The sequence below is a fragment of the Bufo bufo genome, chromosome 10 (genome assembly GCF_905171765.1).
Source record: "Bufo bufo chromosome 10, aBufBuf1.1, whole genome shotgun sequence".
Lineage (NCBI taxonomy): Eukaryota > Metazoa > Chordata > Amphibia > Anura > Bufonidae > Bufo > Bufo bufo.
This window is the reverse complement of record NC_053398.1, coordinates 117,430,349-117,457,199: the sequence shown is the minus strand read 5'-3', so window position 1 is coordinate 117,457,199 and position 26,851 is coordinate 117,430,349. Positions and strand designations below refer to the sequence as shown.

At 43.7% G+C, this 26,851-nt stretch overlaps 1 protein-coding gene across 4 annotated transcripts in view; it reads right to left on the bottom strand.

The window, feature by feature from the left end:
- The window catches only part of LOC120981239 (c-Maf inducing protein), a 167,338-nt gene that overhangs the window by 66,495 nt on the left and 73,992 nt on the right, over positions 1 to 26,851 (bottom strand). For all 4 annotated transcript variants that reach the window (XM_040410846.1, XM_040410847.1, XM_040410848.1 and 1 more), the window contains exons 2-3: positions 23,354 to 23,479; positions 15,477 to 15,527 (exon numbers count right to left, since the gene is read on the bottom strand). In XM_040410846.1, the coding sequence (XP_040266780.1) occupies positions 15,477 to 15,527; positions 23,354 to 23,479 (177 nt within the window). The remainder of the gene's footprint in view (positions 1 to 15,476; positions 15,528 to 23,353; positions 23,480 to 26,851) is intronic.

Genomic DNA, 26,851 nt, shown 5'->3' with positions numbered 1-26,851 from the left:
GTTGAGGACAGGCGGATGACTGACTGCAGGATCAGACTACACAGGGATTGTTTGTCGTCTGTTACCATGGAGATGCATAGGAAGACCTCCTGCAAAGTTACTTCTTTTTTACATTCTAGATACCCTGGATCGACAATGCAAAATAGAATGGTTCCAAGGGAGGACGCGCGCCCTTTAAATATTTCTGGGAGTGTGTTTCATCCCAATTTACAGTCTTTTGAGGGTCTAGATTATCAAGCAGTTGTCTGCAAGGAACAAGAGCATAAAGAATCAGATCTACAGGAAAAGGGGCGATTTTAGAGCATGAAACCAAGTAAACTCCGATGAGCAATAGAAAGCATATTCCATGCTTCCATGGGAGACTATTTGGCATATAAATACCATTTATCAGACGTGACTGGCACATACATCCATGAAAAATACTTCTGGCACAATATAGATAAATAATAGTAATATATAAATGGAATCAGAGACGACGGGAGCACCCAAACTTTATTTTTATACTGTCAAGTTTCATGTTTAATGAGACCATTTATATTACTTTTTATATCGTTTCAATCATTACTCATGTTACTTTTACATTTTCAGATTATTTTTGGACGGAAAACAAGAGTTCGCCGCCAGAATCAATTTATGTTAGTCAGAGGCATCTGACATATGCCTAAATAAATGCATGCCGTTATCAAGTCATCGGAGCGTTTTTTTAGATTTTAGTTTTTTCGTGGACTACGTGCATCACTGTATGGTGCCAAACAATGCAGGCGGAATGAGAAACTGTCCTAAGGCAGATGATATTGTGACGAACGGTCTGGGATCAAGTAACGGATTCCCTTATGTCAACTGCGACAACAACCAGCATCGTCCGGGTGGTATGGTTTAATCGAAATGAACCTACCCAAGGTACCACCTGGAGTCCTGCAGGTTAACCTTGAGTCAAGTCCAGTTCTAAAGCCAGTCACATCCAATAGAGTCAGATACAGCTCTAGGAGATAGCAGGCGTCCATAGGAATCGGTGGCACCGTCTTACTTCAATGGGCAGCTTGCATCACTTTATGGTCCCTGACGTGGCACATTTACTGTGCTGGCACACCCCGGTGATCGGCCCACCTCAGGGGGAGCCTGAAATACAAGGAGCTGTCCAATAAGGCCACCCATTCAACTAAGCCCTATCACGATGCCTGGGCAATCAAGCCCGTAAAGAGTTAAGCAATGAATTCAGCTCTTCTGTAAACTATGGATCACTGCTGCCGATCATCCACATTATGTCAAATATACTGTATAATATACCGTTCTACATTGAAAGCAACAAAACCATGCTCTCTATAAAAATAATATGCTTTGCCGCCATCCAAGCTGCTAGAATAAACCGCATTATCTAGGAGGTAAGTTAAAATAGAAAAGGATGCTCGGCTAGCAAGATAACAAGCCCGTACAGCATCAGTCATGTAAGCGTGCGTCCCTCAGATGCTACGGAATCGCCTCCTGTGGCAGAAAACTGGTTAAAAATGCCCAAGCCGAATCCCATCCTTACCAGGCAGGCTCTTTCCGGGTGCTGAAATGCAGGAGACGGCTGATGGTTTCTGGAATTACGTTATTCCCTGCTTTCCAGGCAATGACGTGGGACCAACAAAGACTCCCTTATTTCCAATCAGCAGGACAAAAGAAATGCCGCTCTCCGGCGTCCCCCTAAAATATCTGATCACTGCTGATATATCTGCATCTTATAAAACGGCTCCGCTGGTTTCATTGGTTGCTGCTGTCGCTGCTATCACACGCAGAGGCGCGTGACAAGGAGAGAAAATACTTATTTCTAGCATTTCTGAGCCCTTGCCTGGAAATCATACAACTAGGGAAATAATCACCCATGTCTGTGGATGGATGGATGGATGGAGAGAGAGAGTGATAGATGATCAAGAGATAGCTATGAGGTATAGATAGATAGAGTAGATGGATGGATGGATGGATGGAGAGAGAGAGTGATAGATGATCAAGAGATAGCTATGAGGTATAGATAGATAGGTAGATAGATAATAGATAGATAATAGATAGATAGATGATAGATAGATAGATAGATAATAGATAGACGATAGATAGATAGATAGATAATAGATAGACGATAGATAGATAGATAGATAGATAATAGATAGACGATAGATAGATAGATAGATAGATAGATAGATAGATAATAGATAGATAGATAGATAGATAGATAGATAGAGTAGGTGGATGGATGGAGAGAGAGAGAGAGAGAGAGAGAGAGAAAGATACAGATATAGATAGATAGATCACTTCTTTACGCTGGGTTCACACATGAGCATTTTACAGCGCGTTCCTACGCGCTGTAAAACGCTCAACAGGCAAGAACCAATGATTCCCTATGGGCATGGTCCTCACCCGAGCGTTTTACAGCGCGTACGAACGCGTTGTAAAACGCCCTACGCCCCAAGAAGTGCAGGAGCTTCTTTGGGGCGTATGGTCGCGCATTCCCGTACATAGACTTCCGGGAACACGCGACAATGGGCGTTTGCTTGTTTCCGGAGCCGCGTATGTAAACGCCGGATAAAATCGTGCATACAGAGCACATGTAAGTACGCTCATGTGTGAACCCAGCGTAAAGGGCATCTGTCAGCAGTTTTGCACCTATGACACTGACTGACCTGTTACATGTGTGCTTGGCAGCTGAAGGCATCTGTGCTGGTCCCATGTTCATATTTGATCACACATCCGTCGCGGTTATAGTAGGACATTTTTATTAAACATATATTGCAGACATGATTGGCATACACAAATAAATTAAAAAGGTTAAAAACACCAACATAGAGGTGGTGACCACACGGCAGGATAAATGCAGTAAAGTGCAAGTGCAAAAAGTATTTTTTAGGGAGGTACTATAAAGTGCAGATTCAAGAGTACATAAATAAGTATTAGGCTACTTTCACACTCACGTTTTGTGCGGATCCATCATGGACGGATCCGTTCAAATAATACAACCGTCTGCATCCGTTCAGAACGGATCCGTTTGTATTATCTGTAACCTAGCCAAAACGGATCCGTCTTGAACACTATTGAAAGCCAATGGAGGACGGATCCGTTTTCTATTGTGCCAGATTGTGTCAGTGAAAACGGATCCGTCCTGGCACACAATGTAAGTCAATGGGGACGGATCCATTTGGCTCAGTTTCATCAGACAGACACCAAAACGCTGCAAGCAGAGCAGAACGGAGGCGGAACGGAGGCAAACTGATAGATTCTGAGCGGATCCTTTTCCATTCAGAATGCATTTGGGCAAAACTGATCCGTTCTGGACCGCTGGTGGGAGCCCTGAACGGATCTCACAAACGGAAAGCCAAAACGCCAGTGTGAAAGTAGCCTTATACACACAGCCTAATGGTATGGCTATAAATAGTACAGATCAAATTACATGTAAAAAATAAGCGATGCAGTATAATACAAAGTACATAAGCAGATATCTATATAGTACCAACCAAATTATTGTGTCCAGCCTCAGGTCAGACCACCACGCCCTGAAGCGCGTTTCTCCGTCAGCTTTATAGTACCTCCCTAAAAATACTTTTTGCACTTTACTGCATTTATCCTGCCGTGTGGTCACCACCTCTATGTGGGTGTTTTTAACCTTTTTCATTTATTTGTGTATGCCAATCATGTCTACAATATATGTTTAATCAAAATGTGATACTATAACCATGACGGATGTGTGATTAGCCTGTCATTTCTTATTGAACCACACAGACTTCTATTGGTGTCCTATTCTATGGTGTATATGGGTTGATCATAGGTGGGGATATAGGTTTGGTGTCCATGTTCATATGTGCCCGCATTGCTGAGAAAAATGATGTTTTAATATATGCAAATGAGCCTCTAGGAGCAACGGGGGCGTTGCCATTACACCTCGAGGCTCTGCTCTCTCTGCAACTGCATTCCCCTTTGCACTTTGTTGGACAGGGCCAGGCAGTGTAAATATGATCACACCTGGTCCTGTCAAAGAAAAAGCAGAGGGCGCAGCAGTTGTAGAGAGAGCAGAGCCTCTAGGTGTAATGGTAACGCCCCTGTTGCTCCTAGAGGCTCATTTGCATATATTCAAATTAAATTTTTCTCAGCAATGAGGGCACATATGGACATGGGACCAACACAGATGTCTGCAACTGCCATTTTCATAGGGACAAAGCTGCTGACAGATGCTCTTGAAGAGATGGCATGTATGGTCACCCGCTTTATCAGGAATACCCGAATAACATTTTTAAAGAGCCACCAGGAGAGAAAAAGACTAGACTTTCTTTTTGCAAGTGATTTTAGGACACACTTGATTTCATGCACGTACGCTTAGAAGATTGTCTAGAATTAGAGGAGGAGAAATGACGGAGCTGCAGTGTATGTACATCACCTGTTGCTATGCCAGAGGATTAATGTAGTGAACACAAGTCTGGCTGTGTCATGGATGCCTTCACAGATATGTATCTACAGTACAAAACTGAGAACCCCCCTCAGGTAATAAGTCATCTATTCCCTGACCAGCCGCACATATAAAAAAAAACACACATGGATCTGGCATGATTTGACCGTGCAATACACAGGATCACATAGAACAATCTCTACATGTCACAGACACGTCAGATGGTACCAGTGAAGGTGTCCACCACCTATTGCTCGAATGAAGTCTCTTCTGAGAGACGCTAAAGGGGGACAGACTCTGATAGGTGTGCAGTCCTTTTATTTTAGCAACAGGTGGGGGTCTTAGTCGAACTTTACTTTGGTCGGGGTCCAGGCACCAAAACCAAGAGTACGAGTCATCAAGTGAAGTCAGAAGATCATGGTGGTCAGTGGGGTTCTCAGTGCCCGGACTCCATCAATAACACCTTCTGACATGTCTCTCTGCACATTTACTATACTTTTCAAAAGTATTAAAGGGCATCTGTCAGCAGCTTTGTCCCTATGACAATGGCTGACCTGTTACATGTGCACTTGGCAGCTGAAGACATCTGTGTTGGTCCCATGTTCATATGTGCCCGCATTGCTGAGAAAAATTATGTTTTAGTATATGCAAATGAGCTTCTAGGAGCAATGGGGGCGTTGTCATTACACTTAGAGGCAACTTGCGTACCCTCTGCACTTTCATTGGACAGCACCAGCCAATTTTAAACGTGATCAATCCTGCCCTGACTCCTCCTAAAGTCTCACTAAAGCGCACGGCGCAGAGCATCTTGCGCAGGAGCAGTATAGGAAAGAGGTTCACAATGCAGAAGAGAACTGCTGGCGAGCCTCTTTACTGTGCCGGATACTGAAGCACATGGCACAGTGCGAAACTTTAGGAGAAGTCAGGCCCAGGCGTGATCACGTTTATACTGCCTGGCCCTGTCAATCAAAGTGGAGAGGGCGCAGCAGTTGCATAAAGGACTAAGCTTCTAAGTGTAATGGTAACGCCCCCATTGCTCTTAGAGGCACATTTTCAAATATTATTTAAACATCATTTTTCTCATCAATGCGGCCACATATGAATATGGGACCAACACAGATGCCTTCAACTGCCAAGCGCACATACAACAGGTCAGTTTCATTGGGACCAATCTGCTGACAGATGCCCTTTAAACCCGACTGTCCACTCACCTTTACCCAAAACTGGACAAACGAGAGATTTGCCAGCAGTAAGACTATTTACCCACCCAAAAAAAAAATATTAGAAAATTCTCATTAGGAAAATTATAAAAAAAAAAACTAGTCAGATTGAAGAAGAACTTTAACATCTATGGCCAGAAGTCTTAGGACTATTGACAGGATATGGTTTGCAGAACCCTAGTAGACATCTGGCCAGATAATGATTCGTCTGGGTCCACATAAATATCAATCCTTCCCCTTTATTACAAATCTGGCTTCCATCCCTTTGTTTTTAAGGCCTTCAGCACATGCACGTAGCCATTAGTTACAGAGATGAATGCTTGGTCTGGCAAATGACCACAGGCCTAGGTTCTAGGATTACAATAGCTTGAGGAGCACATGCAGCTGGGAGTGATTTGTGCATGAAAAATAACAGCCGTGCGCTCTTACTAAATGGTGATCGAGTCTGGAATGGATTCAGCGTTGCTTCTAAACTACAGTTTGTCATTTTGCATCAGGAAACATCTCTGTTGTGCTGTTACAATATAAGAAACACTTTTGTTTTGAGTCTTAGTGTTTGTAAAGGGGTTGTGCCACCATTAAGTGTTATTTTACTACAATGCAGCAGGAAAAACTGGTTTCTTTTCTAATTTACTTTCGGTTACCAAAATGCTCCAGTTGTGAGATATTCTATTTAATTTCACTATAACGGTGCCCCCTGGTGTTTAATCTGTATAGTAATGTGCACGTTCATCTATTGAGGTGGTCACACATGCTCATTTCCATGATTCCATCCTTCAACTGCCAACGGCCATATCTACTGTTAGAAGTTCTGACGGCTACAGAGAGCAAGGAGACACCCCCTGAGCAAAGGCAAACACTCTGAGCTGCCATAGGGAGACAACTGTGGCAGAAAAGACAACCCCCCTGAGCTGCGATAGGGAGAGAGGTGCAGCAGAAAACAAGCTCCCTCTGAGCTATCAGCTTGAAAAATAAATCTAGCAGAACAATTAGAGCAATGAAGGGTAAATCCCTGGATCCATGTGAAGTACAGGGCTGGTGTTAGCTCTGTTAGACATTTTTGTGTACTATATGATGTCTGATTTTCATCTATTAGATCAAATCATAGCTTAACTGCTTTAAAGTCATGTACTTGCAGAAATTCAAATATTATTGGGGTCAAGTGTATGTTTCCTTTTAACTCTTTTAATCAAGTAGGTATTTGTTGAATTAACTAACATAAGACAGGGCCAAGCGATGACATCACAGTGCAATGGCCGGGGGCTCATAGTGAAATACCTTTGGGACCACTCATGGACTTATGAACCGTAAGCATTCTGTAGACATATCACTATTGTACATATAGAGAAGACCCAGTGCTGTACAATGCAGCACAGTTCAGATGGCCAGAGTGTGTAATTTGGAGCATAGTACACGGGATCATTGGCAACGGAGGGTATTCTAAATGTGAAGAATACTATGCAGCACCTGGTCCTATACTCTGGATTACATCACAGAACAGTGCCACGTAATATCATTTGACCCAAAGTAACCACAAAAGGACCACCAGGAGATACATTGGCTTCAACTTTTGTGTGATCTAAGACAAGATGACAGCCCCCTGATCAATGAACATTGGAGTCTCAGGACAATTTTTTGGCCATTGCCCATCTGAGTCTTCAACTAACAAGCTCCAAGGTACAAAGTGCAGTCTAGTCGTAGGACAAATTGGCCTTCAACAACAATGGAGGCATCTTCTGACATAGTCTCATAGTTTGGCATTGATGAGCCACATAACCGAAGTCACTGCCTTGTAATAGAATACGGTAAGCTACAAATTCATCAACACAGATTCAGTTATGAAACCTCTTCAAAAGACCACCCTTTGAGAAGACTACCCTTAGTCAGACCAGATTTCCCATGGCAGATTTTCAGATTCCTCACATATTATGCCTATTAGCCATGTTCTTTGAGAAAATCATTTCCTTTATTATAATTATGGGTGGTCGTCTCGGAGATTTTACGGCAAATTGATAACTGTGGCAGTGCCAGTAGGACTTCAAGACGTGGAATGTTATTTTCATAATAGGGGTCTTGTCAATAGTGCCCATGCCCAGATGTAAGTTCTTATTCTGAGCTCTGAATATCTCCTGCTCTTCATGTGATTCTTCAGCTAATGTAGTTCTGAGACCAAGACTTCTGGTCATACGCCAGACCAATCCTTAATCTGTGTAACTAAACCTTTATTCTGCAGCTGCAAAGAAAGCAAAGTTGTTCCAAGTGTGGACATTGTAGAACATAGCATTTGCTAATTCACTTACGATCATAATTAGTGAGGTCTACTGGGGAAAAGATGGTTGGCAAAGTGTAAGCAATAATTGTCCAACACTCTTCATGTACTATAGCCGTGGAGGTTTCTAGTGCTCAAGTAACAATTGAGCAATTCATTTTAAATTTACATTAGTTACAGAAGCAACAGGACAGAAGAACCTGGATAATAAACATTGCAAACATATCCACCAAGAAACACAACAGCCAAAGACATATAATAGCTGTGGAACCCCTAAAAAGTCCTACAAGAGAAGAAAATCTTCTCTTATCAAGTCTGGCTAGAAGATATATATGATCCTACCATATCTATCCTACAAAAATGAAAACAATTCACTGCACACTGGAAAAAAATCCATACTACGTTGTTAATATTTGGTCTACTTATGGAGACAAATGCTCATGATTATGCAGATCCATGTAATAATGGGAACAACATTTCTAACTTTGGTTGATACTAGAATCATACTGTAGTTACTTTCTCATTAATATCTCCATATTTTTGGTTATTCCATATCAGCTCACCATTTATAAAGCCAAGGTGGGTGACCAGTTATACAGCTACTTCTTCAGCCTTTATGGTCTTCAGAAATTTACAGTTGTTAAAGAGGTGGTCTAGAGGCTACACTATAAATTACTTCAACTCACCAATCCTCTGCCACTGCTTTTACTGCACTTCTCTTGTCCCTGAGTAGTCCCAACTTCTTGTTGCCTCTTGACACACCACTACCACCATCATCTCTCCCAGGAATTAGCCAAGTGGAGGACTAGAAAACCATTGGAACAACAGTATTGGGGGAATAGCGGAGAATATTTGAGGGGAGGGGGGGCGATTTTTTTTTTCCACACGGTTCTGCAGCTTTTGGTGGCAACTGCCAGCTATCTTTTGACTGCATGGCCACCTTTTCTCCCAAGCAATAATTCAGGGGAGATGAGCAGCATTTTAACAAAAGTCATCAAGCTACTGAACTTGTCTCAGAGTACAAGAAGATCATTTAAAAGAAAGTGGCCATCTTCATGAAGTCATATCACACAAAAGAATATTCCAAGCCAGGCATCACTCAAAAACTAGCTGTCAGCTCACCTCATCACTTTGGCCGCTTCTCTGAACTGTCTTCAAAACCTCAGATAAATTTTGCTGACAACGTACAAGTATTTTGGCGGCTACTTGAATGTCGCTATTTATATTATTTTGAGAGGCATTACCTTCAAAAAATGTATTCACTTCATTAAGGCACTTTTATGGGTGGACACATTACAACTAGTTCACTCCTGGACCCAAGTAGATTGTTTTTTTTAATAGACAGGCAATAATAATGTCTAGAGAAGTTACAGTACAGAGTAACCCAAAATGTTCGGCACCGATGCAAATGTCTAGGTGTGTTGTCTACCTGTGATTTGTCCTGTGTCATCTTCATCTAGAGTTCTAGTCAACACTGTTCTTTCTCAAGGCCCAATACATGACTATTGCTGGCTGAGCCTACCGGTTTTAAGAGGACCGGTCGACAGTCTAACGCATAGGTCTCCCGACTGGTTTGAACTTTAACACCTGATCCTTCTGTTCTCTCAGGAGAGGTGTCTAGTAGCAGCTTTCTCCTTTTTCCCCATAAAAAACATATGCACATTTAAAATGGCCAAACCAAGCATGAATATATTTGGGGAAGTCAGGAGAAATAACAGACGGCCAAATGAGCGTTTGACCATCAGCTAATGAAGGTGTACCTATAGGCTTAAATTATAGTTAAATGGGTTCTCCGGGAATTAAGAAAATGAAAATACTTAAATATTACTTCATTATAAATATATTACTAAATACCTTTCATTAGTTATAATGGCTCGTTTTGTCCGGAGAGCAATCATTAGGAAAAAATGGCCGCCATCCTACTAGTCTACACAAAACCTGTCCTATTTACACAGGAGGACAAGTTTAAGAGCTGCGCCATCTTCCTCTCTTACTTGTCAGGAATTATGATCCTGAATACAGTTTAATATGATCTTCAGATGAAGGAATGTAGGAATGGAGTTCATTAGGAGGCATGAAGTATAGAGAGGATAGTGGGGGTGTAGATAATGAGCAGCAGCACTTGTATGCAGTCTCCATTACCACAGTCTGTCCTGTCCGTCCTCTCTGTACTTCATGTCTCCTCGTGAACTCCATTCCCACAGATATTCAGCTGCAGATCTTATCTCTATTCAGGATCATAATCCCTGACAAGTAGAGCAGAGAGGAGGATGAGGCAGCCCTTTATCTCAGTGTAGTGACGTAACTTGTCCTGCTGTGTGATTAGGACAGGTTTTGTGTGAACTAATGGGACAGCATCCATTTTATTTCTCCTAATGATTGCTCCCTAGACAAAATAAACCATTATAGCTAATGAAATGTATTTGGGAATATATTTATACTAAAGCAATATTTAAGTATTTCAATTTTCTTAATTCCCGGAGAACCCCTTTAAGGTTGAGCAGTGGTTTAATATTGATGATCTACTCTCAGGAAAGGTCATCAATATCAGTGGGGTGAGGGTCTGACTCCTGTCACCCCTGCCAAGCAGCTGTTTGAAGAGGTGCGGGTGCCGGGAGTCCAACCTCCGCCTATCAGATATTGATGACCTATCCTGAGGATAGGCCATTATTATTAACCCACTGCACAATCCCTTCAACAGCTCCAGCTTCTTCTATAACAAGCATTTGAGCCTCAGATAGAAGAAGGGGGGGGGGGGGGGGGAATTCAACATGGTTAATATTCTTGCCCCCTTCGGCCCAGAAATGGTAGACACTTGTTTAGGCTGGTGGAAGCTGATGTTAGATTACTGGCAAGGTTAATGGGGTTTAGTAAGATTCACTATGTGTGATCAGCGAGAGTCCAGCCCCAGGGACTCAATCATCAGCCAGTAAACCCAACAATGCCATAGTATGTCCATTCCACCATGTCTGGTACTACAGCTCACTCCTAGATACTTCCACCTGCAGACTGCTCATCAAAGATGGCAACTGGAGTCTCATATTTACTGCGTACATAACCATACACCAAATGAAGCCTCAAACCTTGCAACAGGTGAAGGTAAGAGCGGGGAGGTACATAGTTTTCCTGACAGTGAAAGAGTTACTGTTTCATACAAGAGGGTGAGGTGACAATTTTAGACTATGTTTCAGGACACAATGAGGTCTGATCTTGGCTTCTCGGAATCCAGAAATTGCTGATAATTACAGAGTGGAAGTGCAAAGGTTCATTAGCCTGTTCAAAACACCCATCTGAATAGAAATCAATATAATTACTTTACTAAATGATGCCTCGTTTTAGCTCCTACCTGACTCGAGATGGTACACAGCTGTCTGCAGTCTCCGGTGCTGGCGTACTATGAACATTTCCAGCAACGCACCATCTCAGGTGTTTGCGTTAGTAAAATATATGGAGACAGTCACTTTCCACTATTCAGCATAAGATTCCCGTAATCAACTCTTATTTTAACGGAACAAGCACACTGTAATCCGTGTCTCCCAGGTCCTAAAGATTCAGCAGGACCATCCTAGATTGCCAGATCACACTACGATGTGGCTGCGTTTATTGGGAACCACTGCAGGTGGCACTCTCATCAGGAGTCTCTTAAAGAAGATAGCTCTCGGCTTACAACCATTTCTCCTGAATCCATAAACATGCACATTTGGCTGTGCGCGCCCAAGTTTTTCCAATGGGGAGAGGGGAATAAGCTGCTGTCATAAGCGTATCCCCCGCAGTAACAAAGGATCGGACATGTTAGAAGCCAAGACTCGGCTGACTCTTATTGGTAGCATGCCCAGCTTTAATGAAGGCCAAACTTTAATTGGGTGCCACTACACAGAGTACCGACAGGAGGTAGTCCCATAATAAATTAATACAGAAGGACAGACGTCCCATTCTTAACAGCTTCTCGATGGGATGTTTGACAGACCATGGGGAAGCACCATTGCCCTGTGAACAGGTTTTGCTCATATAGGGGTTGATTCCCATACTAATAGTCTATGAAGTATTAGTAATATTAATGTCATATAATCATCCTACCTACTCATCGGTCAATAGTAGCCAGAAACTGGCTGACCCCTTTAAATATTATATATGGGCTCATTTATCAAGCTAAAGTAGAACTGGCTTAGTTGCCCATAGCAACCAATCAGATTTCACCTTTCATTTTCTAAAGTAGCTGTCCAAAATGAAAGGTGGAATCTGATTGGTTGCTATGGGCAACTAAGCCAGTTCTACTTTACACCAGTTTGATAAATGACCCCTATAGTCCAGTGTACGTACCCACATCTCCCAATCATAAGGGTGTTGGGTCTTTCTGCTAGGATCCAATGTGATCCGCTCATTATGGTGACCATATCTGATACCAGTTGATGGCAGCACTCATTTTACATCTTTAACGTGACTGGATTCCATGTAAGACACCACTGGTTAGAAGTTCGAGGCAACTGGACCAAGGCACTTAACATGAATGAAGTCATAGCTGTGTGACTGATGAGCCATTCAATGTATCTGAAAGGTTTTGCCCACACTGTAGTGACCACCCAGTGACTACTTTCTCCATGAAAGAAATCCCTACGATCGTGGAATTGGTGCTATAACAGGACTCCTTACAGGAATCCTTAATGGCCGCCATTGAAGTTATGATCAAGAAATGCAGTTAATCACCGGGGCATCGATGAACGAACATTTCATTGTGAAACCAGACACTACTACTATGATATTACTCCACCTCTCGTGTACACCACAGGAGCCAACATTCAAAGCCTCCTATGAACTTGTTGTGTAAGTTCTGAAATCAAGATCTGGTAGCATCAGTGCAACCGTTCCCACCATGGAAATTTCACGTTGATTCTGTCCTGTATACCAGGTCGAAATCAGCATCAAATCTGCTTTCCATTGTTTTCAATGTGAAATCTCTGTCATGTACGGAAGTGGAAACCACGGCAGGTAGCCACCCGCAGGTGAGACCCACTGAACTGGGATCCTCTGCATGACAAACTGCAAAACAACGGAAGAAATCCAAGGGCGAGCCACGAATTTCGGCTGCAGATTCTTTAGCAAATCCGATTTTTCAGCTAGATAATCTGCCGGGCTTAGACCCCACTGAGTGACCTACCGGTGAAACCAACTTTGCTACTCCTGACCAACTCAGCTCTGCCACTCCTGACCATTTTGAATGCTATATGAAATCTGTATGCGGTGTGACACAGGTATTTTCCTCCCAGCGTGTGCTGCTGGGCTGATTTGCAGCCAGGTGGGGTCAAATACCGGACTGGATTTTAATTGCCGCTCCGGGTTTTTGGCAGCACCTGGCTGTCCTTAAATAGGCAGCTGGGCTCAGCAGCAGGATCTCTGTGTTGGGATCTGAGGCTTGGTGCCAGTTTGGAGGACTGAGACCCATGGGCCGAGGAAACAGGCCTCCTAAAGCCTGCCATGGACTGCTGGAGGCAGAACTGACGTCAAGGTGACTTGTCTTATATGAACTTTCCAATTTGTGTGAAGTAACACCAAGATGTACTTTCCATTGTGTGTGAAGTAAACACCAAGACTACAAAGTAACGCATTGGTTTTACGTTAAGAACTTGTCTTTTGCATCTGAACTGCGTCCGCTTACCCTATCTACCAGAGCAAAACCCCACAGCAGAAATAATTTTCTTTGTTTGTAATGTCACAACCTTTACTTGATATATCCTTTTATTATTTCTGCTAAAAGTTATGAATGAGTTGCCAGGAATTTGCAAAGAAGGTCCAGCTGGGTGTTACCAGTTGGGGCTGTGTCCCTGCACAATCTGACACTGGCAGCACTGATTGGATAGTGTCAGACTGTGCAGGGTCACACCCCTAACTGGTAACACCCGACTGGACCTTCATTGTAAACTGCTAGTAATTCATTCATAACTTTAAGCAGGAATAATAAAGGAATGGAACATCATAGAGCCATACGAATAGATGCTCCAGAATTGTTATTACCATGGGGATACAAGAAGTTAGGAAAACAGACATGTCAAGAGAGGTTATAGGTCCTTTTTCTATCTTGATTTGACCTGGGAAACACCATAAGAATGTTGTTCAGAAGTGGAGTTCTCCTTTAAATCTATCCAGTGGATCACAAACACGTTTGATTTCTCTACAGAAACCCCTCCAGGCCAGTCTCATGGAAGCGATGAAGCGTCCCCGATGCCACACACATATTGCAGATTCTTCATTTTACTGCAGTTTCCTTCATACCTTGTGATTATACATAAACTACAGGTTTCTAAGCCAGAAAGAGCAAGGAGGTTTGGCAGCGCGGGGGAAACTTTAATGATAGTTTCTGAAGTTGCCTCAGAGCGTTTCTAATCCCGGTCTTTGTTTTCTCAACCATTTCTACATAAATGTGGTACAAGATCATGAATATTTTCCATTTTCTAGGATATTGTTTTTTTTTTTTCATAGAAAAGCCACGGGAGATAACATGGGTGGGGTACATGAGACGATACCTCAGCAGTTCTCCTACAGGTTGGCTGTGGTACTCTGCAACGCATCCAAACCCACCTAGTAGTCCTTGGAGGTTCCTTTTACCACTGCACCAATGGTTGCAAAAGAGCTTTGTCGCTAGTACTTTCTATGGAGGTTTCCATCCCTCAAAATCTCAAACACATAAGGGGTGTTGGGTATTGTGCAGACCACCGCAGCCTGCTCAATCACAAGAATCAGGGTCTCTCCGACCATCTGTGATGTTAACTTCTGACATGTCTATCTAATCAGAAGGTAAATTCTGGTGTAATTCTTCTCTAAAGGGGTTGTCCGAGATTTTTATATTGATGTCATTAATATCTAATCCTTGGGGTTCCGACTCTGGGTACCCTTGCCCATCAGCCGCGGTGCCCAGGTCTATTCTTAGGGCAGTGATGTCACGTTCATGGGCTCATCAGCCACTCAGTCCCATTTAAGTAAAAGGAGCTGAGCTGCAATACCAGGCACAGACACTATACAGTGTATGGCACTGTGCTTGATAAGTTGTGAGAAGTCCGTGGTACTCACTAGAGCGTGGCGGCCTCCTCTGCTGATCGGCTGGCCATCTCGAAATCTGCTATTGATGACCTATCCTAAAGATAAGTCACCAATATAAAAATCTTGGAAAACCCCTTTAATAAACCTATTGAGTAGCAGCTACAGAAACCTCAGTCGTTAGGTTATTTAACGATGTATGGGCCCCAGATGAAAGGATGTATCGGTAACGATGATCAGAAGATGGATTGAAAACTTTGAATGCAGTTATGGATGGGATTGGAGTAAAAGACACGTAAAATGGTACAGGATAAGTAAAGTAAAATATGATGCATTCACACTGCGTCTGCAGTATATGTCAGAGGTACTGTATACTTTAAAAGGATTTTCTGATGGATTCCTTGAATACGCCACTGTACAGGCATACCTCATGGGAAAAATGCATCCTTACGCTACGTGAAGAAGTTATAAAATACTAATCACTATAAATAACCATTTATGATTTGCCAATTTAGACTGGTGCTTGAGGCAATAGAGTTTTACTCACCTTCCATTGCAAAGAATGGAACCACTGGTCTCTCAGATAACTGTTTGCAGCCTGGAAAGGAAGAACAAGGTAGGTAAGTACAAAACTGGAAATGCTGGATTCTAATGTCTCACAGTCATCTTCGCAGCCACCAGAGAATCAGAAATTTCAGCAAATTTAAGCAAGAAAGATAAGAGGAGAGGTTGTCCGGCGAATGATTCAGATCCTTGTAAAATAATAGAATGCATTAGAATGCAAACTGATCCGTTCTGGACCGCTTGTGAGAGCCCTGAACGGATCTTACAAACGGAAAGCCAAAGACTTAGTCATACTTACCCTACCGATCATCCACCTCCCGATCCCCTGTCTCGACATGTAGGAAATGAGCGCTTGGCCAATCACTGCGCTCAGCCAATCACCGGGTCACTGTTGTAGCCATTGATGCGCTGAGCAGTCATTTCCTGTGTGTCAAGAGGGACCAGGAAGCAGAGAGAGCGGCGGGAGACCAGTAAAGTGAGTAGGACTTATTTTACTGTTTTACGTCCTTCTGAGTCTTTTACATTTTTGTCTGGATAACCCCTTTAACAAGTTTAAAAAGACCCAATTAATAAGAAGGACCATTTCCATCTTTGCAACCATTATTCCAATGCATCTGAAATGTAAAAAAATATGAGCTACGCAAAGTCTCTCTCAGCTAAAACGCCTCATCGTTTGTGCCTACAGCTCTTCTGCTGATTTATGTCTCCATGGAAAGAGTCTGGGTCGGACTGGCCCACCAGAGAATCTTCTGGAGGGCCCAGGCTCTAATGCAATAGTGGGCCCAAAGGTCCAAAGAAAAAATCCCATTTGGAGCTGCCTTTGGAGATCATCACCTACCACTAGGGTCGCTTTCTTTGATTCAAAAACCTATTCGATATTATTGATGATATAGGGGTTGAACTTCATGAAAAATTTCCTTTGGTGGGTCCAAGGAACCACAGTTTGACACTGGACAGAGTATGAATCCAGGATTAGAAAAACATGGCTGCTCTCTAACTAGAACATTGCCTCACCTGTCCACTATTGTGTCTCAGTCACATTCATGTTGGTGGAACTGAACTGCCATAACCCATGGACTAGTGTGGCTCTCTTCCTAGAGGAAAGACACCATTTTCTTCTAATTCTGGAGAACCCGCTTGAGATGTGTAGTTCGAGTGGGAGTTCACCTACAAGATGATATTCTCTGTCATTGTCAACAAGCCCACCTCCATCATCTCCATCAGGTCACATTTATTTCCTGGAGTCTCCTCTCAGGTAAATATCTGCTCTTCCTGCTGTGGACATTAGTGGCCTCCGGGCAGACTTGGTGCGGTGTACCCATAACAATGGTTCTTTAGTATCTGCTTCCTGCAGTGCATGTCAATATTTGCTCCATGCTGGGTACACATTTAATCAGGGCAGCAAAGTCTCTTATTGAAAATGAACAATACCGCATTTTTTTTTTTCAGTGACAACAATTGTTGAGGTAACAGCATCTCAGATCCCAGGTTCACATTAGAGACCCAGTGTCCAAATGATAAGTAAACCTGCCGGTTTGCCAAGGGTGAGTTTGTTTTGCCTTTTCAACTTTCAATGCCTCTAGTGTCAAAGAATCAAAGTACTGCTGAGCCCTTAAAGGGGTTGTGCAAGAATGGAGAGGGAGGGGGTTGGCAAACCTCCCCGGCATTTTGCAGGACCTGCACAGGAAAGATGACCAAGGCTAGTTTCACATTGGAGAGGTTTGGACCAGGAATTGCCGGACGCTACCTGATGCCCGGGTTGCAGCTGGATCTCCACCGGTCCCCATTATAAATAATAGGGCCAGACGGCAACGCGGTAGCTTCCGGCAATGCCGGTATGTAGAGAGATCCGGCAGGCTATTCCCAGTGCCCGTTCCCTGCTCCTTCTCCTCCAGGCTAGTGATGCTCCGCAGGGCCCCATTAACGTCAACATCTGGTTTGACATCGCCTCAGCCAATCACAACCGAAGTGATGTCTGGCTCCCTTTGTGTCATGTGACCATTTGTCAAGACACAAAGGAAGACAGACACAGCCAGGGCCTGCGATTGGCTGTTGCGATGTCAAACCGGATGTTGACATCAATGGAGCCTAGCGGAGCATCACAGGCCTGGAAGAGAAGGAGCGGGTAGAGCCAGTGCCAGGAAGCAAGTGTCTCACACAGGGGGTGGGGTAGTGACCACTAAACACCACTCTCACCCCTGTCCCTGCCTACTTGCCTCGCAAGTCCTAGCGACAAGGGACAACTGGTCGACAAACCCTTAGCTAGGATAGTGCAGGGAAGACAAACACATACAGGCGAGCGCCGAGTGATCAGCTCGGCGCTCAGCCCCAGAGTGGTTACCACGGCGACGCGCTGATGACGTGAGCACGTCTCGGCCGTCCCCACCTCCTGGAACCACGCACAGAGCGCATCGTGACAGCAGGTCATTTTCCCTCTGCAGGTCCGGCAGAATGGAAAGGAGGGGTATTCCCATCTTAGACACTGACAGCATATCGTTAGGACTCCCACCAATCCCTTATTCAAGGCCTATCCTGAGATTAGGCCATCAATATCAAAATCTCTAAAAACCCCTTTTAAAGCTCAGAGCATCCACGAATAGCCTACAATTCTCAGAAAACACTCTCTGAGTTAAACCTAATTAGAAGGTCTCCCCAGTACCCAAGGTTTTTGAGTCATCTTTCAGTTGTCAGACCCCCTCCTGAAGCAAGAAAGCTCTAAACATAGTGGACTTTAGAACCTGAAACTTCCTATTCCATTCACAGGTGCTCCTTGCTGTCCCTTTAAGGAGCCCCCCTCCACCAGTACAACTACTCAACATTGTGAAACCCAACCAGACAATCACATTGAAAGCTGATGCGGTGTGTACAGTCCATAACGTTGTGGTAGGTGTCATAGGAGACATAGATTATCTCAGCTATGACACCCTGACAATAGCCGTGGAGGCCGCTTCTCCATTATATGCTGAGCACGGATCACCTCCCAGCCATTAATAGTGCACAAGGCCAGTCCTTCCATTACAGGGAGCGCATGATAAATGAACGCTGGGAGGCGCGTGTACAAATGGCCCTTTATGTGTAAACTAAACAACATAGAAGGCAATTAGGAGGCAGTAATGCTCCCAGAAAGATTTATCACCTGGGCGGCCAAAGAGTTCTGTAATTTTTAACTAGCTCAGAGAAGCGTTGCTCATTAGGTGTTAATTGTGCTGAATGAGGCAGAAATGTCCTCGTCTTCCGCTTCACCCCAGTTGTTGCAGTGGAAAAAGTCCACAACTTTGAAAAAAAAATAAAAAAAAAATATCTGGAGTGTCTGTCACCGAGGCGTTAATGCGGGACCCCTATAAATACTCGCTTCATGCCGAATTTGCTTGCATCAAAGCACAATGGCTTCCATCCAAAAGCAGTCAATGAGGGGAATCCTAGTGTAACAAAGTATATAGAGATAACATTGAAAAAAACTACCGGACCGGTGACCCGCTTTGTGTTTTTTAGTATCTTTTTACTCCTAGGGCCAACATTAAAGGGGTTGTGTCATCACAGACCTTGATGGCATATGGCTAGGTTGTCAGATAGATGCGGGTCTCAGAGGTGGGACCTGCACCTATCTCCAGAACATGGTTCCCGAAATGAAGGGAGTCCAGCCAAGCATGCACAGCTTCTCCATTCAACGCTATGGGACTGAGAAAAGCTCGGCTATTTTTGGTACTTTCATGGCACTGAGTGGACAGTACCTGCGCAGGGGGGGGGTTGCACTCTCACTAACTTTCGGGGTCCCGTACTGGAGATGGGAGCAGATCCTAGAGGTGGGACCCACACATGTCTAACAACAATGACATAACCTAGCGATGAGCCATCAATGTCTGAGATGAGACACCCCCTTTTAATATAGAAGGGACAACCATTTTGTCTGCTCAGTCAAAAATAATAAGACTCTTACTTCACCATAAGGTCTCGTTTACACAGCTTCTGAAAATACTGGGGGTTTTTTTGTTTTGTTTTTTACTATTTGTTCTGTTTTGCTGTTGTCCATTTTTCATCCTTATGTTTTTCTTGTTTTGTTTGTTTTTGTTGTGAAATATGGATGTAAAAACAAACAAACAAAAAACACACAACAAAACAAACATAACGTATGGAGGTCGGCAATACTGAAGTGTGAATGAGCCTCAAGGATAAGTCCAGACAGGACGGAATCCCTGCAGATCTGTGTAGATGAAACCTGTCTAGGAATGGATATATGGATGGAAACCCCTGATGCACCTTCATGTTACGCATGAGGCCCAATTCAGACGGCCGTTCCAATTTACATCCATAAAAAATGTATCTATGTCAATCTGTATGGATGTCCATAGGGTGTCCGTGGATGTCCGTTTTTTTTGTGCACCCATATACTTGAATCAATTAGTCTCAGATGAGATAGGGATAAGAATCGCATTTTTTCTGCATCCAAAATGCGACGCCACCTCAATGTAGGGCAGCACTTTCAGGAGTCCAGTGGGTGGTCTTAGACCTCATGCACACAACCGTATTTTTGCTCCCATCCAAAGCGGATTGGATGCGGGCCCATTCATTTCTATGGGGCTGCAAAAAATCCACATGTCCATTCTGTCGGCCTGCAAAAGAGATCGAACAAGTCCTATTCTTGTCGGTTTTGCTGACAAGGATAGGACAGCTCTATAGTTGTGGCAAGAAATGGTGGCATGCACACGGCCAGGATCTGTGTTTTGTGGATCCGTGGTTTGTGTGAGACCTTAATCTGTAACAGCTATCTGTGTGTCAGAGGAGGCTGTCAATCATGGAGTGAGACCGCCCACTGGACTCCTAAGCCCAGAATAAGCAGATGTTCAGATCAATAAATTACAAGTTTTACCGAATCTTCCCCCACAAAACTCCATATCAATCTGCTCAGCATCTCCTGCTTGCAGAATTGACTATATTTTCGACAAGACCGGTTCCCTGGTCTGTATGCGCTCCGTTGCACGAGCAGTTGGAAAGTATGCCCTTCTCACTCAGGCCTTATAATGTTTTATGACCTTGTTCCCCTTCATACCATATGATAATGCGATTTCAAAATTTAGAATGCACGTATGAAGTTTGTTTTGTTTTTTCTTTAGATTTCAGTCTTTTTTACCTTTTCTTTGTTTATAGGGTTTTTGTTTTTTTTCCGCCTCACAACACAAACAGCAGTTGAATTCATCAGACAAAAGGGAAAGTGGATAAACACAGAGACAAGTACAAGCCGGGCCTGTCCACCTGAAGCACACGACCGCATCTCCCATGACCCGAAGCCAAGCTGCTGAACAAGCTACTGTGTATCCTGTGCTTTCCGAGGGCTTCTCCCCTGTTTATCTTTCCATCTGGTTACCTGCTGATTATTAAGAGGAGGGGACGGGGGTAAAAAGGCACCACGTGCTGCGTGTGCAAAACATTTACTCAGGGAAAATGAACTCTGCAATAATACCTTCTGGACTGGGAATCGGATTTAACTCCTTACTATCCAGAGAAACCTGCACGGTGAATATCCGTACAGGACCTTGAAAATGAGGCCGTAAATCACAGATGGAAAAGTCCATCCGGGGGCTTATGTCGCTGCAGAAAATCTGCCACATCGAAATCCGCGTGCAGATTGGGCTGCGGATTACAAAATGTGCGCTCATTTAAAATCAGCACCGCATGCCAATTTCTCAGTTAATTTTTTACATGGGGGGGGGGGTCATATACAAAAGGGCACTACGCTAGTCCTAGGCGTTAAAAAAAAGTCCCAAGACCCTTTAATATTTGTACAAAAATATTTCGCCGCACGGGTGTTTTTACGCCGTCTTCGCCACTCGGGAGTGGTGGAGGCCAGGCAGGGCTGTCGCCCCAGCAAAATTCCTAAAATTTCCTCCTGAAAACAGGCGTAAAAGAGAAGTAATAGCTACTCCAGTCAGGGGCTGGAGTAGTTTTCACTTCAGGAGCATGGACTGCCGGAGGCGCGCCTAATAAATGACAAGGCGCATATCTCGTCATAAATTAGGCCAATCCTCCAGCATTGCAGGGGAAATCAAAGACTGGCGTAAAAAGCGGATCTTCGTAAATGACGCCCAAAGTGTAGATTTGTTTCAGTCTCACCCACTTTGCTGCTACTGTAAAGCGCTGCAGATTTTCAGCCTGTAATTTCACTGTGACAATTCTACAGCGTATATCTTATGTGGACGTACCCAAGATCTGGGTTTTTGTTTTTTTGCAGTATTTTGGGAACTTTAAATATACTGACTGAATGCAAAATTTGTGTAGGTATGAGAAATCATGTAAGCATGGGAAATTATCTGCGTCAATCCCAGCAGAGGAACAGACTACCGTACTTACCGTATACTCCTGGATACTGAGGGGTCCCCATTTACTATAAAGGGATCTGATGGCTTTCCAGCATAAATACTGGGTTTCAGCCAGAATTATAGTCCAGCCAAAACCAGAATTGGCTACAGTTGCATCAAGCATAATAATCGAATTGCAAGTTGAGTTTTAACAAGATTGTAATAATATCCAAATCATCTCAGAATCTCTGCACTCACAGAAAAATAAAACTATGTAGAGGTGCCTATATACATTAGAGTAAATGGACAAGAGTAACGTTGTATCTGGGAAATCAAAGCAAACCTTTTTTTAAATCTTAAATAACCCCTTTAACATAAGCAGACATATTCTAGGTGAATATTTGTGAAATTTTAAACTCTGGAACTCTTGAAGCATGGATATAAGGTATTTAATGTATCAATTATATCACTTCAATGTTGCCTTGTCCCCAAAGATACTCTAATGTTTTGTATCAAGTCACCTGAACACCATTTTGTTCTTTTAATCTAAAAAGGTTCAAAATTGTAACACAGATAACATTTCTTAACATATCTTTATAGAGGATGAAGCTTAGTTTGTCTGATACAGCGCTCTAATCCCCTTCCATAGGCCGAGTTAAAGGGGGCGTCCAGGTTCAGAGCAGAACCCGGACATAAGCTCCCCTTCACACATTTAGTCTATATCAGTGGAGCATTTCCAGCTCTGATGCTCCCCCTTAGTCCTGCACTGCATTGTGCAGGACAAGAGCTTTTTCTTCACTACTTCTCATGGGCATGATAGGTAGAGGCTTCTGCCTAGCAGTGAGCCCGGTGATGTCATCGGTACAAATTGCCTGTCTTTAGCGCTGGCCTAGGCCGTTTTACAGGCTAGGGCAGCACTAAAGGCCGCCCATTTGTGCTAGTGATGTCACCAGTATCACTGCTAGGAGAAAGCCTCCACCTAGCAAACTGAAAAAGGAGCCAGGTACGTCACCGGCAGTGAACAAGCAGCCCTTGCCCAGCGCTGTGCAGGGTTAAGGGGGAGCCTCAGAGCAAGAAATGCTCCAATGATACAGGCTAAATGTGTGAAGTGCCAGCTCTGAACCCGGACAACCCCTTTAAGGACTAAGTGGTGCTCAAGAGCTTACTGCATATGAATCATATGCAGTAAGCTCCCCCTAGTGGCAGCTGCAGTCACACCAAATGTTAACATTCAACTGTCTATGCAGGGAATTCGAAGCTCTGCATTAGATAAAACGGGGCCCTGACAACTACCAAGATATATAAGGCCACATGCACACGCCAGTCTTCTGCAATGAGGTCTTATCCCGTCTGACCTCTGTGACCTATGATTAGCTGCAGTGAAGCAAGACGTCATGGCAAAAGGCAGGACTGTACAGGGACCAGCATGAGACCAGGTAGTGTTCCTGCGGCCTAAAAAAAATATTTCAGCCCAAAATACTGAACCTAAAGGTGGATATTGACTTTAATGATAGTGAAGATTTAATGTTGGATCACAAAGGTAAATCAGAATCTAGGTCTACCGTACCTGGAGTAGGACAGTCCCCCCTGGAAACGAAAGTTGTAAACAGTATTTTGGAGCATTCTCCCAGGACAGCAGCTGGACATCCTCAATGGCGCTGTATGGCATGCTATTTTCCATGTACCCTGTAGGCTGAAAACAGAAAAGCATAAGTTACTATCCAGCTATAAGAATCCTTAATATCATATGTCCTTAATAATTAAACACAGGCAACGCCTTTAAAAAAAAAGGATTAAGACAATCATATTTTTTGTCTTTTCCTTCTACCACAAGACTTTTTGGTGACATTATATTTTTAATTGTCAGTATCTACATAAAAAAAATCCTGCAGATTTTGCACTGGCCACTAAGCATCACAGTTAGAATAACAATGACACATATCACCTATATCTATAGATAACACAGGATCCACCATTCCTACTAGGTGATATCACAGCTTATCTACTCCCTCCTGACTTCTGCACGGGTCATAGAGCATACCTAGAAAACTTTACCATAGAAGTCAATGATGTCCCCTCCTGTCCATTGTGTCTATGGCCTATCGTGGCTGCTGTCAGGCATATCTCTAAATGCTGTTACCAATAGCTCAGGCAAAATGGCCTAATCATGTTCAGAAATTAGAATAAAAAATATATACAGTCAGAAAATAGAAACAGAATACAAAAAGAAAAAAAGCATGTGTGTGTATCTCTTTCTGGTTTTAACTGGAAAAAAAAAATTGGTGAAACATTCCCTTTGGATGCAAAAAAAATAAAAATAATACTCCTAGTCTGCTGCCACCACTAGAGGGAGCTTACTGCATGTGGCTTATACATCAATAATAGGGCAGTATGCAGTTAGCTCTTAAAGCTCCCCCTAGTGGTAGCTGCAGGCAGTCCGAATTTTATCATTTGTATATGCAGTGGATTAAGAGCTCTGACCTCTTTAGGTTAGTTCTTCGTATCCAGCATAGCCAGAAATGGTCGGAGCTCTGCCAGACCCCATTGACTAAAATGGGACCGGGTGGGGATTCAGCCTGTAAACTTTGCCTACCATGTGTCACTTATAATTCAGGTGTTTTTCTATATGGCAGAGAACCCTATGGACCCCCTTAAGGCTCCGGGGCCCCCGGGGTGACTACCATCTCCACACCCCTGCCTGTACCACATCATAGTACATGTGGGAATGATAATCGTTATATTCAGCCTGATACAATGCTACGACCATTTGCAGCAGTCGGCCTTGGTTCAGGATTTGAACTCGTTGCGTTCGCTGCAGACACGAAAGTTGCCGTGGTAACTGCACTCAGAAACGTGACTCACAGAGTGGCTTCACTTCAAGCTTGTGTGCACTTGAGCTATGCAAGGATCTTCAAAGGCAGCTGTACCGTGTGTGGAGTGGATGGCAGCGCGCAGCAGCCGGTCTCAAACTCGCCTGTACTGTACTTCAGTTACAAGACGGTAACCTAATCCGCGCTTACGCAAGCGCTGCCGTCCACCACAATCCGGGGCTTGGCGTAGACTCTGGAACTCGCAGGAGTCAAGCAGAGGACATATGGCTGTTTATGATGATTTACTAAGCACATGTTTGTGTGAAAGGGGCCCTGTGTAATACATATTCCCCTTGGCACCGTTGCCTGGTAACCTCAAAACAACTCTCCGGTGACAAGCGAGGGCCTCTCTTCCCGGCCTTACAAATCTCACACGTAGTCGTGCACATCTATGCCGAAAAATGTGTCCGAAAATTCAGGTTGGAAAGAGGCCAACATTTCTTCTGTGAATCTGGCACAAAATGCGAAAAAATGTACAAAAATGAAATAAAATATATTATATATAAAATATTTAGAGAGTGTCTCAGAAAAGTCGTCCTTAAAAATGAGGTTCCTTTATATGGATCAGGGAAAACAGGGGCGGCTACTTACTTAGGGGTGGAAAAGACAGCCATATGGGTTGTCACCCAGAAAAACTCCTATCATTCTTAAAGTGATTTTCTGGGATTTTTATATTGATGGTCTATCCTCAGGATACAGTAAGTCATCATTATCTGATAGGCGGGGGTCCGACTCCCAGTACCCCCTCTGATCACCTGTATGAAGAGGCCGCGGCACTCCCTGGGAGCTTACGCCTCTTTCTAGGCCTAGGCACAGCTCAGTCCCATTCAAGCGAATGGTGCTGAGCTGCGATACCAAGCACTGCCACTATCCAATGGATGGCGCTGTGCTTGGTAGGCTGCGAGGAGGCCGCGGTGCTAACCAGAGCTCCGGTGAGCACCGCAAGTCAATCCCCTGCTGATCTCATATTGATGACCTATCCTTGCCCCCTCCACACCACACCCCCATCATGCCCCCTTTTTGGAAACTGGTAAGGGCAGTGTAAAGACATCACTGGGCAAAAGTTTTTGCGTAAATGGGGTCGTGGCAATGATAAATGACCCCCAATGAGTTACATGGAGAGCTGAACACACAGCTGCCAGACATTTTTGGCTCTGCTTATCTCTGCGCCATACCGTGAATGGCAAAGGACTATCATGCAGTCTCCCTAGGAATTGCAAAATCTAGTGGGATCTACCATATCTATGGCCAGATTTAGTCTTGGTATCAAGACAAGACATCCTCTTTCCATATGTTCGTTTAGGGCACACGGACATCATAGAAGGGGCTCCTTACCTGCGGCGAGGGAGGGTAGAGAGCTGCTAAAAAGCCACATCTCTCCAGACATGGTCTGTCAAATGTATATTCACAGGAAAGGCTGCCTGTAATACTACATTTGCCCTGTAGAGGAGCTGTAGGGGAAAGCCAGCTAAATATTTCCCGGCAGGAGACACACCCTCATGTTTAAAGGGGTTGCCCTTGAAGCTCTACAATAGGATTGCATACATAGGGCTCATGCACACGACCGTATGGCTTTTTCAGTGTTTTGCGGTCCGTTTTTTACGGATCCGTTGTTCCATTTTGTGTTTCCATTCGCCACATACAGTATACAGTAATTACATAGAAAAAATTGGGCTGGGCATAACATTTTCAATAGATGGTTCAGCAAAAACGGAACGGATACGGAAGACATACGGATGCATTTCCGTATGTGTTCCATTTTTTTGCGGACCCATTGACTTGAATGGAGCCAAGCACCGTGATTTGCGGACAAGAATAGGACATGTTCTATCTTTTCACGGTACGGAAATACTGAAACGGAATGCACACGGAGAGACTTCAGTTTTTTTTGCTGAACCATTGAAATGAATGGTCCAGTATATGTACCGCATACTGAACTCAAAAAACGGCCAGTATACTGAACGCAAAATACTGTCGTGTGCATGAGCCCTTACAGTGTATTTAAGGTTACTTTCACACTTGCATTGTTGTTTTGCGGTATTGAAATCCGGCAGAGGATCTCAATACCGGAAAAAAAAAAAACGTTTGTTTAGTCCTCATGCATTCTGAATGGAAAGAGATCTGTTCAGGATGTATCAGGATGTCTTCCGTTAAGGCATCATTCCGTTTTGTGACTGGGCACAAAACCGCTGCAA